This window comes from Siphateles boraxobius, unplaced genomic scaffold (genome assembly GCF_051911475.1).
Source record: "Siphateles boraxobius isolate OS27281-9 unplaced genomic scaffold, OSU_SipBor_1 13, whole genome shotgun sequence".
NCBI classification, from domain to species: domain Eukaryota; kingdom Metazoa; phylum Chordata; class Actinopteri; order Cypriniformes; family Leuciscidae; genus Siphateles; species Siphateles boraxobius.
Window position 1 is genome coordinate 9,783,981 of NW_027508733.1, and position 12,720 is coordinate 9,796,700.

At 37.3% G+C, this 12,720-nt stretch overlaps 2 protein-coding genes across 3 annotated transcripts in view; both read right to left on the minus strand.

Moving 5' to 3' along the window:
- LOC143735330 (uncharacterized) overlaps positions 1-12,720 on the minus strand; it is a 59,255-nt gene that overhangs the window by 22,266 nt on the left and 24,269 nt on the right. The gene's annotated exons all lie outside the window — the stretch shown is intronic.
- LOC143735253 (uncharacterized) overlaps positions 1-12,720 on the minus strand; it is a 21,198-nt gene continuing 8,478 nt past the window's right edge. The window contains exons 2-6 of one of the 2 annotated variants that reach the window (XM_077225366.1): positions 12,634-12,690; positions 7,647-7,973; positions 7,095-7,436; positions 6,583-6,704; positions 1-909 (exon numbers count right to left, since the gene is read on the minus strand). In XM_077225366.1, the coding sequence (XP_077081481.1) occupies positions 892-909; positions 6,583-6,704; positions 7,095-7,436; positions 7,647-7,973; positions 12,634-12,690 (866 nt within the window). In that variant the 3' untranslated portion in view covers positions 1-891. Of the gene's footprint in view, positions 910-6,582; positions 6,705-7,094; positions 7,437-7,646; positions 7,974-9,071; positions 9,247-12,633; positions 12,691-12,720 lie in introns of those variants that run through there. The other variant, XM_077225367.1, reaches the window with a different exon arrangement.

Sequence of the window (12,720 nt, forward strand, 5' to 3'; positions counted from 1 at the left end):
TTTGTTCAGTAAAACACTGTTTAATAATAAATCAATAAAAATTAAGTTTAGTTTTCACCGCAAATTCTCCACTATTACAGGTAAAAACAAATCTGGATTTATTGATTACAAGTCAATTTTATGTTTTCAGACAGCTGTCTAGTTTTGTTTCTTCTTATTAAACACACAGTAAATGTGGCACAATAATGTTTATCACATTAACATACAGAGATCTTTTGAGTTACAGATAAGACAGTGTTGTGGGCTTTACTTTTAAAAGTGTTTAAGGCACTTTTTCCCATGAATGATGTAAAGTTAACAGAAAATGAGCACCAGATGACACGTACAAAAATAGGAACAAAGAAACAAAGCAATCATCTCAATCAAACAAAACATTCAACAAAACTAATACATCAGCAAAACAATTATATATAAAAAATCATTCTTGACAATCACAGCAGAACTGAAAAAACAAAACAAAAACAAGATGAAGATCTATTGTGTAATTTGTCTTCCATTTCACATGCAAACCAAAAAATAAAAATAAAAATAATTCAGCATAACGCTGTAACATTCTCCCAGACAAACAATACATCAAGTATTTTTCAGTATTTTGAATATCCAGAGTTTGTTCAACTGGTTTCATGCAACAGGCCTCCAGGGTTAGCGTTACTGGTTAAACAATAAACATTAGAAATATAGTGACTTTTCCATCATCAGCAACAATAGAGAGAAGAGAGTTTCAGCTGATCCGCTTCTCTTCATCATGTCCTAATTCACTTCAGTGTCCATTTCAATCATAGTATCAACATTATAAATGATTTTACATTGTTTTCCTGGCAGCCTCGGCCTGAGTCTTATTCAAAGACATTTTCTTCCTCAAAGGAATGTTTCGGATTAGGTGGCGAGGTATCACATGTCATTATTCTCCTGTAAGAAAATACAAATTCAAAAAAGATCAAAGTAATGAGGAGGATTGATGTTTCAGTTACACAAGCACCAGTGGTGTAGTCTACGTGATACACAGGTATACGCCGTATACCCACTAGAAAATGTCAAGGATTTCCGTATGCCCACTAGGAAATGTCAAAGATCTCCGTATACCCACTTTAAAAAGCGTGAGGATTCGTACCAACATCGTTTTGTGAAAGAACTTTCATTCATAAATTCAACCCGCCGTGACGTCTGTGTCTGTGCAGCGACACGGATCAAATCGGGAAATCCAGCAACAAATGTAACTTTGTAAAGCGGAACGTCACGCAATTTGGCAATTTTTGAATGTATAAATCAAAAGTAATGATACAATGAATCAAATCTCGATCTGTACTAAGTTTCTATGAATATTAAAGCTCAAAAAGACTGCTATTGAAATAAACTCTGAATGTGCTGCGTGTTTCTGTGAATGAGCGCTCAATGTGTGCTCTACTACACACTGACGCGCGCGAGACACTCGTGGTGTTTTCAGCGTCTATGAGGAGGACATGCACATATTTGAACTTCATTGCAGAGCTTTTATGAGTCACTTCACAAGAATTTTACCATTTCATTCGATAAAACTATCGTCATTCATTCGTATACACACTCACAAACTTTAAAGTCTTCATGACAACCTGTCAAAATCAAAGTTTTGTATAACTTGAACAAAATATAACAGAAATATTACTATTGCACAGTAGAGTATACTTCAAGTAGGCCTAATGATAATAATAATAATAATAATAGTTTATTAAAACACACAAAAGCTCAAATGTCTTTAATTTACAACCCACCAAAATACAAGTTTGTAGAGATAAATAAAGTAACTAGAGGGAATTATGAAAGAAATTGCTTAGTAAGATGTACTTTTTAAAATAATAATAATCAAATCTATTAAAACATAATTTCTAACTGTAACTGGGGGGGGGGGCTGGTATATCACAGCATACTCACTACAAAAAACTAGACTACACCACTGACAGGCACGCACGCACGCACGCACACACACACAAAACAAAAAAACCCTGGTAAAAACGTACACGTCCCTTTTTAATAATACTGTATTTAAAAGATAATTTTTGTCAGAAAAAAAAGGAAACGCTGTGCTGAAGATGCGATATCTCTGCTGCAGGAGGACAGCATATGTGAACAGAGCAATAAACTGCAGTCTCTGATGTAAGATCTGTAAGTCTGTTGTGTGTATATATATATATATATATATATATATCTTGATACATCTTTTATCCAGCAAGGATGCATTAAACTGATAGAAAGTTACAGTGTAGATACTTATTTCAAATTATTTCAAATAAATTAAACATAACTTACTATTCATCAAAGAAACCTAAAAGAAATGTCCACAACTGTTTTTAACAACAGGATCAAGTGACACTGAAGACTGGAATAATGATGCTGAAAATTCAGCTTTGATCACAGGAATAAACTAATTTTGTCAGCCTTCTAGCTAAACATAAAGGATGTGAAGAGGAGACTGTCATTTCCAAAATAATAACTCTCTTTGGTAAAATTCAGGATGGTTTGTCAGAAACTAAATTGGCAGAATTTATTGATCTGCAAACTCAGACTCTGTGTATAAGAATAAGGCAGAGGACACTTTTATTCGCTCTAGAAGAAGATGCCTAGAGCAAGGAGAACAAAGTACTGCATATTTATTCAGAATGAAAAATAATAATTCTAGAAATTGAACTATTAATTTGAATTTCAAATTTCATCAGCACGTAAATTGTGCAACTAGAGGAGCTAATACACTGGACAAGGTCTATTCAAAAATCAAGCGGGGCTACAAGGTTAATCCATTACCACACCTGGCCCAGTCTGACCACAGACATTGTCACAGTAGATAAATGCATCCATGTCTACCCCAACCAGAAGCCCTGGATGTCAAGGGAGGTCCAGCATCTGTTAAAGGCGAGGAATACTGCTTTTAGATCAGGTGACAGGCTCTCCACAGTGCAGCACGTACTAATCTAAAGAGGGGCATCCGAAAGGCCAAGTCTGACTATAGGAGGAGGATCGAGGACCATTTGGACAGCAATAACAGCAGACAGGTGTGGCAGGGAATCCAGCACATCAACAATTATAGGACCAGCCCCGGGGCTGTGGAAGGGGATGCCTCACTGGCAGAGGGGTTAAATCACTTCTTTGCCCGTTTTGAGGTTCAGCCACCAGAGGTAGCCACACCACATCCAGTAGCTCACAGCGACACTGTCCTCAAGGTAAAAGAACAAGAGGTGAGGCGTACGCTGCGGGCAGCCAACCCGCGGAAGGCGGCTGGCCCTGATGGCGTCTGCGGACGCGTACTAAGGGACGGTGTGGACCAGCTGGTGGGGGTCTTTACTAAGATCTTTAACCAGTCACTGTCCCAGCTCATTGTCCCATCCTGCCTGAAGTCCTCCATGATTGTCCCCCTGCCTAAAAAAACAAACATCCCTACTCTCAACGACTACCGGCCAGTAGCACTCACTCCTGTGGTGATAAAGTGCTTTGAGAAACTGGTCCGTAGTCACATCATGTCTTTTTATCCTCCCACCTTTGACCCACACCAGTTTGCTTACAGGGTGAATAGATCGACTGAGGATGCTGTGGCTACAGCCCTCTATGCTGCACTGTCTCACCTGGAGCAGCAGGGGAGCTATGCCCGGTTACATAGACTTCAGTTCTGCTTTTAACACCATCCTCCCCCATAGACTGGTGTCCAAACTGTCCAACATTGGAATACCACACTCCACCTGCCTCTGGATTAAGGACTTTCTGTCACATCGCACTCAGAGGGTAAAAATTGGTCCTCATACATCCACGGCCCTCAGCCTCAGCACTGGCTCCCCGCAGGGCTGTGTGCTGAGTCCCCTGCTCTATACCCTCTACACCCACGACTGCACCCCAGCTCATCAGAGCAACACCTTTGTCAAATTTGCTGATGATACCACTGTAGTGGGGCTCATCACAAGGGGGGATGAGTCCAATTACAGAGATGAGGTGGAGAAATTGGTGGGGTGGTGCAGAGTTAACAACTTGCTCCTCAACACATCAAAGACTAGGAGCTCATTGTGGACTTCAGGAGGAAGAAAACGGTTATCCAGCCGCTGTTCATAGGCGGAACCTATGTAGAGAGGGTCTTTGACTTCCGTTTCCTGGGAGTCAACATCATGGAGGACCTGACCTGCGCTGTCCACACCACTGAGGTAGTGAAGAAGGCCCAGCAGAGACTCTACTTCCTAAGAGTTCTCAGGAGGAACAACATCCCCAAAAAACTACTGGTGTCTTCTATCGCTGCTCAATTGAGAGCATCCTGTCATACTGTCTCTGTGTGTGGTTTTCAAGCTGCACTGTGGCACAGAGAAAAAAGCTCCAGGGTGTCATAAAGGCAGCACAGAAAATCACTGGTTGCCCCCTCCCCACTCTGGAAGAACTTCACAGCTCTCGCTGTATCAAGAAGGCCAAAACCATCATACAGGACTCATCACACCCTGGTCATACACTGTTCAGACTACTGCCGTCAGGCAGGAGACATAGGTCCATGAAAACAAGAACAAATAGACTACAAAACAGCTTTTATCCAACAGCCATAAGTGCATTAGATAATGCTGCTAAATTATAGTCCCCACCACTGATCCGTGTCAAAGGGTCATGTGCAATTTTTTAAATGTGATTGTCTGAATGGGTGTGTCTCCTATGTGTTTTTAGTATTAATATGTATGTAGTAGTAGTATTTTAGTTGTTTTAGATGGTTGGTACCTGACAAGGACTGTACTTAATTTCGTTGTACTCGTTACAATGACAAATAAATATTCTTTTCTATTCTATTCTATTCTATTCTATTCTATTCTATTCTATTAACTCTTCAGTTAATGTGGCCGTTATCTGATTGGCTTGAGTAAACGGTGGGTGGAGTCCACTTATTTGTGGATTTGTCTGCACTTCCACGCTAGAAGTGTTTCAAAATCCACAAATGTGTGAGGGGATTGTACAAATGCACAGAAAGCGGTTCTCAAATAAATGCCAGGCAGAGTTGTGTTTGTGACATTAAAAACATTTATAGATATATTTTTTTATTTGCAAATCTCATTTGATTTATTTGTGAGTTTTAAAATTTTTTGTGAAACTCTTTACATTTATATGTGGATTCTTAATCTATTTATTTGTGAATTTGATTATTTTTGTGAATCTCTTTACATTTATTTGTGGATCTCAATCTATTTATTTGGAATAATGCAACAATTCTAACCCCATAATAAACACATTATTATAACCCAATGAGCTGATGATGCCACATTACATCAACAAATCTGTTGTCCTAAATAGCTTTGAACATGGGGGCTTTAACTTTCTTGATTTTTCTCTAAAAATTGTGTTTAAGATCAATTGGTTGAGGCAGTTTTTGAATGATTCTGATTCTATGTGGAATAATATATTATTCCATAAATATATTATAATATATATTATAAATTTGGTGGGCTCCCCTTTCTGTTAGTATATAATTAAAATGTCTCTAAATTGCCCATCAAATTGTCAAATTTCCATAAGCAGGTGCTTTACGCCCGGCACTTGATTTACTAAAATAATTTTAGTCACCACAGGTATTTTTTTTATATCCAATATATCAAAATAAAACACTTTTCTTTTCAGATTGGTTTAATAATAATATACTTTTGGTTTCTCAACTTGGTCATTTGTTTTCTTATTCTGAATTCTTAACTATTGTATTCCTGTCACCCCACGAGACTTTGCCAAAGTGATGATGTCATCGCCAGTGGAGCTGTTGCACTTTTATAAAACTCAGATGATTATTTACTCTCTTCTTCCTCTTGGATACATCCTTAAGAAACTGCGATACGGAAGATTTGCTTTTTATCTAGTCCCTCTCTCAGGTATAGAAAGATTAGACAACGTTTTCACAATTACTGTCCCTTCTGTAATATCTTAATTGGAGTAATTGTTTTAATGATATTCTTTGGAAGAAAGTGTGGTCTCTCTCTATCCAACAAATATTTAATCACTAATAAAGTTAAAGAGGTATCATTCAAGTTCTTACGTCGATTTTACCCAGTCAATCTTTATATCAAAACAATGTTTCCTGAGATGGATCCCCTTACTTTAGTGGAAGAAGTCTTCCTAAAGTTCATCTAGCTACTTTTTGGAAGAAATGTTGTCTGTTTGTAAGTGCTTATTTATTAGTCAATTTTTCTTTGGTGTTTAAGGACGTCTTATTTTAATTTGATAACTCTGACAAGACTCTAAAAGACAAGCATTTTCTTATAAATCTATTGATTTTTCTAGCCAGGTTTTTTGTACAAAAGTGTAATTTTTTGTCTGTCAAACCTCTTTTTATTATTTTTCGCAAAGAGCTGAAATGTTATTTGGGTACTATCTCTTCTTCCAGCAATGTCAAAGCTTTAAAGTCCATTACGTTGAGAACAAAGTATAATATTTATAGGTTTTCTTATAATGAAAACAAAAAAGGGGGACTCAAGGCATTTCTGTCTCTCTCTCTCTCAAATTTAATTTAAATTATATTTTACCCCAGGCTTAATATTTGTTACATGTATTCATAGCAACGTTCTTTAAAAGGTTTTTGTGCACAGTAAATCTCATATCTACAATACTTACATCATGTGGAACTGGTGCATGGCTCTTGTAGTGATGATAGTAAATCACAGCAGCAGTTACAACTGCAGAACCCAGCAGAACAACAACTATTCCTGCTACAGCTCCTGAAGACAGACCTGAATCTGGAACAAAGACAGACAGTCATCATTACAAAAGAGTGAATGTTTATCCATCCAGTATTTACCAATAACTTTGACTGATATTTACACCTTTATACTTTTGTCATCAGCTGTATGATATTGTTTTAACTGATAAATGCGCCTTTTGTTTTTAGCAACTGCAGCTCAAAAAGCATCAGCACTTCGAGCTAAACTAGAAGCAGCAGCATTCACTGGAAAACTGGCTGATATTATGCATTTAGCATGTTAATAACATCAGTCAAAGTGTCACTGGCTCAAAACTTACTTTTTTAAACAGTCCACAACCCAACACTTATTGAGTTGATTGAGGAATCTGAAATTTATTTCAATATTTTAAAAGGAAAATACACTGAATGACTCAATCATACTCACCGATGACAGAAACACTGAATCTCTTCACTCTAGTGATGCTGAAGATTTTGCTGCTGATGATGATCTGTAGTTCATAAAGTCCAGAGTCTGTGGTTCTGGTGTTTGTGATGGTCAGAGATCCAGTCTGATGATCCAGCTTCAGTCTGTCTCTGAATCTCTCAGTGCCTTCATTACACTGAACATCTGTACAGATATCACTGAGATCTCCAGTGATTTCAGCGACGACAATGTCATTAAAATACCAGGTCATTAAATCATTTGGTTTTCTTGCTACAGGAGGGTCAAAAGTGATGGATTCTCCCTTGTTTTTCTTCACTTCATCTGTTTCAACAGCAGTGACATCTGAAACACAAACCAAACAGATGCTGGAGTATCTTTTGCTGGAAACAAATAAAAACAACATGAGAGATCTGTGAACATGACTACGATTGCATAAGCCCCTTCTTGACTTTTGATCTGAAAAGAAACATTTTGGTTTGTGACTATAAACGCACATTAACGCTGTGCTTTAAAAATATATAAACTGCATTTAAACATTATTAAATGACTCACCTTGGACATTAACACTGAAGGTCTTTTCACTGTCGCTGCTGCTGAAGATCTTCAGTGTATAATCTCCAGAGTCTGTGTGTGTGATGTTCATGATGGTCAGAGATCCAGTCTGATGATCCAGCTTCAGTCTGTCTCTGAATCTCTCAGTGCCTTCATTACACTGAACATCTGTACAGATGAAACTGAGATCTCCACTGATTTGTGCGAATCGAGTGTCATCAAAATACCATTTAATAACTTCTTGTTGGTTTGTTTGAACACCAGTGTTTAGAGTGACTGAATCTCCCTCCATCACTGACACTTCATCTGATCCAACACCAGACACATCTGAGCAAAACACAATAGTGTAGAGTTTTTTTGTTCTACAGATCATAAATGTGAGTAGAGAAATATGCCTGGATTCATAATTTTAAACATGCAAATAAACATAAGAAAAATCTCAGACTAACACATTGACTCATCAGACAAACATGAGTCTCATGAATGAGAGTTTAAAGGTGCTCTAAGGCTAAGCAATGTCGGGTGACGTCACTTATTGTTAACGTTTAAAGTATTGTCAAACAAAACGGAGGCTAGCTAGACCCTCTCTCCTCCTCACCCGCGCACTAACCCCCCAAACCCACCCCCAAATTCTTCTTGTCTGGAACAGTTTGTTATGTTTGGTGGTGCGGGTTAGCACAGTTTGTTTTGTTGCTGTTTGTGGAGCCTGGGGTGTCTGCAGAGACCGCATTTTTTTACACTGTGCTCAGGGGACAGGCAGCTAGATAGTGAGGAAATGTTTGCTGTAGGCTATGTGACAAAAAATGTTGGCTTAAAAAACGCGTGACATCGCTTAGTGCACCTTTAGGTCACTAAACAACCCACGTAAATAACGTGTATAAGGCAAGCTTTACCAAAGCGAATCACATAAGCTACATGCACAATGTTAACTTTTACTTATGTTTATTGTAAAAGTTGAGTAGTTTAAAAGGACACATCGCGCAGCTGATCTGATCTCGTTTCAAATGCGTTAAGGGGGTCGCACAACATAAATTAAACATTTATTTGTCTCAAATCGTCGTTAATCTAGCCTACTACGTTAGGCCTATTTTCAATTCATGTTATCGGACGCTCTGGGGTAAAGTTCTGACTGCAGACTCAGCAACGATTGTATTAACAGTAGCCTACAATAGTAGCCTACAGCCATTGTCTTAATTCCATAATGTCCTTAAACTTAAAAATATTGCTGGCCATAAACATAAAGAGAAAGTGCGCGTCCGGTGTCCGATACCTTTGTCCTAGACGCTGCGGTTCTCGTCCGGTGTGCGACCACCTTTTCAACTGAACTATTTTCTCAACAATAAACCTAAACCGAATCTAGCAATCACGTGCCACAGATATGCGGCCTAAAGGTCGCAACTGATGTTAACAAAGAATATGTCTTACTGTGGTCGAGTAAAAATAAAATCACTGTAAGCACGTTAAAGAAAAGCTTCATTTTCACCCCTTTTCTCCTCAGAAAACGAATTCAGATTCTCGTTCATTAGTGTTATTGCATAGCCACTTCTGATTTAATGGTCAAATGCAAAGTGAAAGTAAACCCTCCATATGAAACAGGGGCGTAGAATTTATAGGGATGCTAGGGAAGTGTCCCAATAGTGACACTGATTTGTCCCTAGCAATAATTTCGATCAAACATTTAAATATTTGTATATATAACCACTGTTGCCTGATTGGGTCTTGTGGGTTTTAAGTAGTTCTTATTTTATTTAACCAGGAAACGTCTCATTTAGATTAAAATCTATTATAAATCTATTTTTAAAGTGCGCAAATCCTGGAACACAAACGGTTAATAGATCTAGGTCCCGCCTGCTTAACACACATCGCTAAACTGATTGGCTTTGTGTTTTCTCTCCAACTTGTGAGAGGCTGTATGGCAAGCCGTTTTAGCTTAAATTGTTTACAGCCTTACTCATCGTAATTGCATTTTTACTAGTAAAAATTCAATTAGAGAGCTTTACAATTCAATTCTTACTAGTAACAATTAGTACAATTGGAGAGCTCTAATTCGATCCTTGCTATTAATGTAATTGCAGAACTCTTTAATTCAATTAGAGTTCTGCAATTGGATTCTTACAAGAATTCAATAAGAGAGCTCGATCTCTAAATCAGTTTTTACTAGTAAGAATTACATTTAGAGAGCTCTATAATGCAATTATTAGTAAAAACTGATTTAGAGAACTCTCTTATATGGCAAGCCGTTTTAGCTTAAATTGTAGGCCTACCTACCCAGCCTTACTCATCTTAACTACATTTTTACTGGTAAGAATTCAATTAGAGAGCTTTACAATTCAATTCTTACTACTAGTAATCACAATTAGAGTGCTCTATAATGCAATTATTACTAGTAAAAACTGATTTAGAGAGCTCTTTAATGCAATTCTTACTAGTAGCAATTACAATTAGAGAGCTCTCTAATTCAATTCTTGCTAGTAAAAATACAATTCGAGAGATCTCTAATTAAATTATTACTAGTAGGAATTACAATTGCAGAGCTCTCTAATTCAATTCTTACTAGTAACAATTATAATTAGAGAGCTCTACAAATGAATTTTTACTAGTCATATGTCTCCATTGACTTCCATTCATTTTTAAATACGGAGCTCTCTAATTGAATTGTTACCAGTAAGAATTATAATTAGAGAGCTCTACAACTGAATTGTTATTAGTAAAAAAACGAAAAGATATGTATAATTGCAGAGCTCTGTAATTTAATTAAAGAGCTCTGCAATTGAGTTGTTACTAGTAAGAATTCAATTAGAGAGCTCTGTAATTAAAAATGAATGAAAGTCAATGGAGACATATGACTAGTAAAAATTTATTTGTAGAGATCTCTAATTGTAATTGTTACTAGTAAGAATTGAATTAGAAAGCTCTGCAATTGTAATTCTTACTAGTAATAATTTAATTAGAGATCTCTCGAATTGAATTAAAGAGCTCTGCAATTGCATTCTTACTAGTAAGAATTCAAATTAGAGAGCTCTCTAATTCAATTGTTACAAGACAGAATGCAATTGCAGAGCTCTCTAATTCAATTACAGAGCTCTGCAATTATACATATCTTTAATTCGTTTTTTTACTAGTAAGAATTGAATTAGAGAGCTCTGTAATTGTAAGTGTTACTAGTAAGAATTCAATTGTAGCTCTCTAATTGTAATTCTTAGTAACAATTCAATTAGAGAGCTCTAATTAAAAATGAATGGAAGTCAATGGAGACATATGACTAGTAAAAATTCATTTGTAGAGCTCTCTAATTGTAATTGTTACTAGTAAGAATTGAATTGTAGAGCTCTATAATTGAAATCTTACTAGTAAAAATGCAATTACGGCGAGTAAGGCTGGGTAAAATTTAAGCTACAACGCCTTGCCATAGGCTGTATTTGATTGTGCGAAGCGGCAAAGCTCCTCGAAGGAAACCTCCTAGATGCGGTAAACTAAGGAGTAATCTACAGTTCTGTGCACAAACATACGGGGCAAATCGCATCAAATGATTCGGGGACAGCTCAGTTTTTACAATATAATGTATGACAATCGCAGAAGTGGCAAACATAATCATTAGAGTGTGTGTGTGTGTGTGTGTGTGTGTGTGTGTGTGTGTGTGTGTGTGTGTGTGTGTGTGTGTGTGTGTGTGTGTGTGTGTGTGTGTGTGTGTGTGTGTGTGTGTGTGTGTGTGTGTGTGTGTGTGTGTGCACGCAAAGAGCACTGAAAACATTAATGAGTAAAAACATCACTTAGTTTGATCAGTTTTCCAAAAATGGAAGAAAAGAAAAGAAAAGAAAGAAAATACCCACAAGGACAAGATTTTCGTATATTGCCATTTTTGTAGGGACAAAGACAAAATGTCCACACAAAGAGGGCAATTTCCGAAATCCTTGTGGGGATTTTTTTGTTTTTTTTGGAATACAGCTTATAAATCATACTAAGCTTTTTTCAAAATGCAGAAAGTTAGCTGTGATAGTGTTAGTGTAGGGGGATAGAATACACTTTGTGACTGCTGCAGCACCTAGCAGTGATCACATTTTCATTCATAATTTATACACCTGGTAAGCAGTTCTTGTAAATATCATTGCAGTATTTGCAGGGCTGCAGTGTGTACATCTTGTAATATTGTTGACATGTCACAGACTTCTCTCTCCAATGTGTTACACCTGAATTAAATTTGAGGAGCATAAAAACCAGGGGATAAAGTAAAACATTTAATATCCAACCGAGGTGAACAATTATTATTGTTGTTGTTGCGAGGGAGTTTCACACACAACGGCTGAGAGGGTGATGGCAAAATCGACAGTGAATCTTTCTCTCTTTTAGCTGCTGTAATCAATCTTTCGCTATTAGAGCAAATGCAGACACAGAAATTCTATTTATTTATTTTTGTCGGCTCGCATTCACTGCTATAGAAGTTTACCTAAAATGAAGACGTCTGAGAACCCTGGAAATGTGAAAAAGTTACACAGGCATGGCAGAGAGCAAGGCAGGCTGCTGTTACTTTTCAGATCAACTAAAGCTTTACCCCTTGAACTCGTTACTATAGACTATATTTACTTGGAATGGAGTAAAGGTGTCTTTCAGTACATGCTGGTTGCAGTCGACCACTTTACCAGGTATGCTCAAACGTATGCAACCAAGAAGTAGTCTAGAAGAACACTTTATACAATGTTTCGAAGCAACTTTACCTTGATAACAGGACAATTCTGCATTTTTCAGTATTTTTCATAGAAAAAGACAACCTTGGTCAGGTGTCCAGTTCTCTTCTGGCCTGAACACTGTATGATTATGATTCAGACTGCATCACCAGTCAGATTGTGGAATGGTAGCATTCAGAACATTTCCTCCCATTCCTTCTGCTTGAAGATCGGATTCATCACGCCGGTATGGAGATGAGCACTTGATGATGCATGAAGAATAGATACTCTGCAATGAAAGCTGTTACACCTTGTATATAACTTACTGTCACTAGTATCTGAGATGCCTGCAGCAGGAAAGATGAAGACCAGAAATATTGGACCTAGAACAGTGAGAGGTACTTCAGTCAACA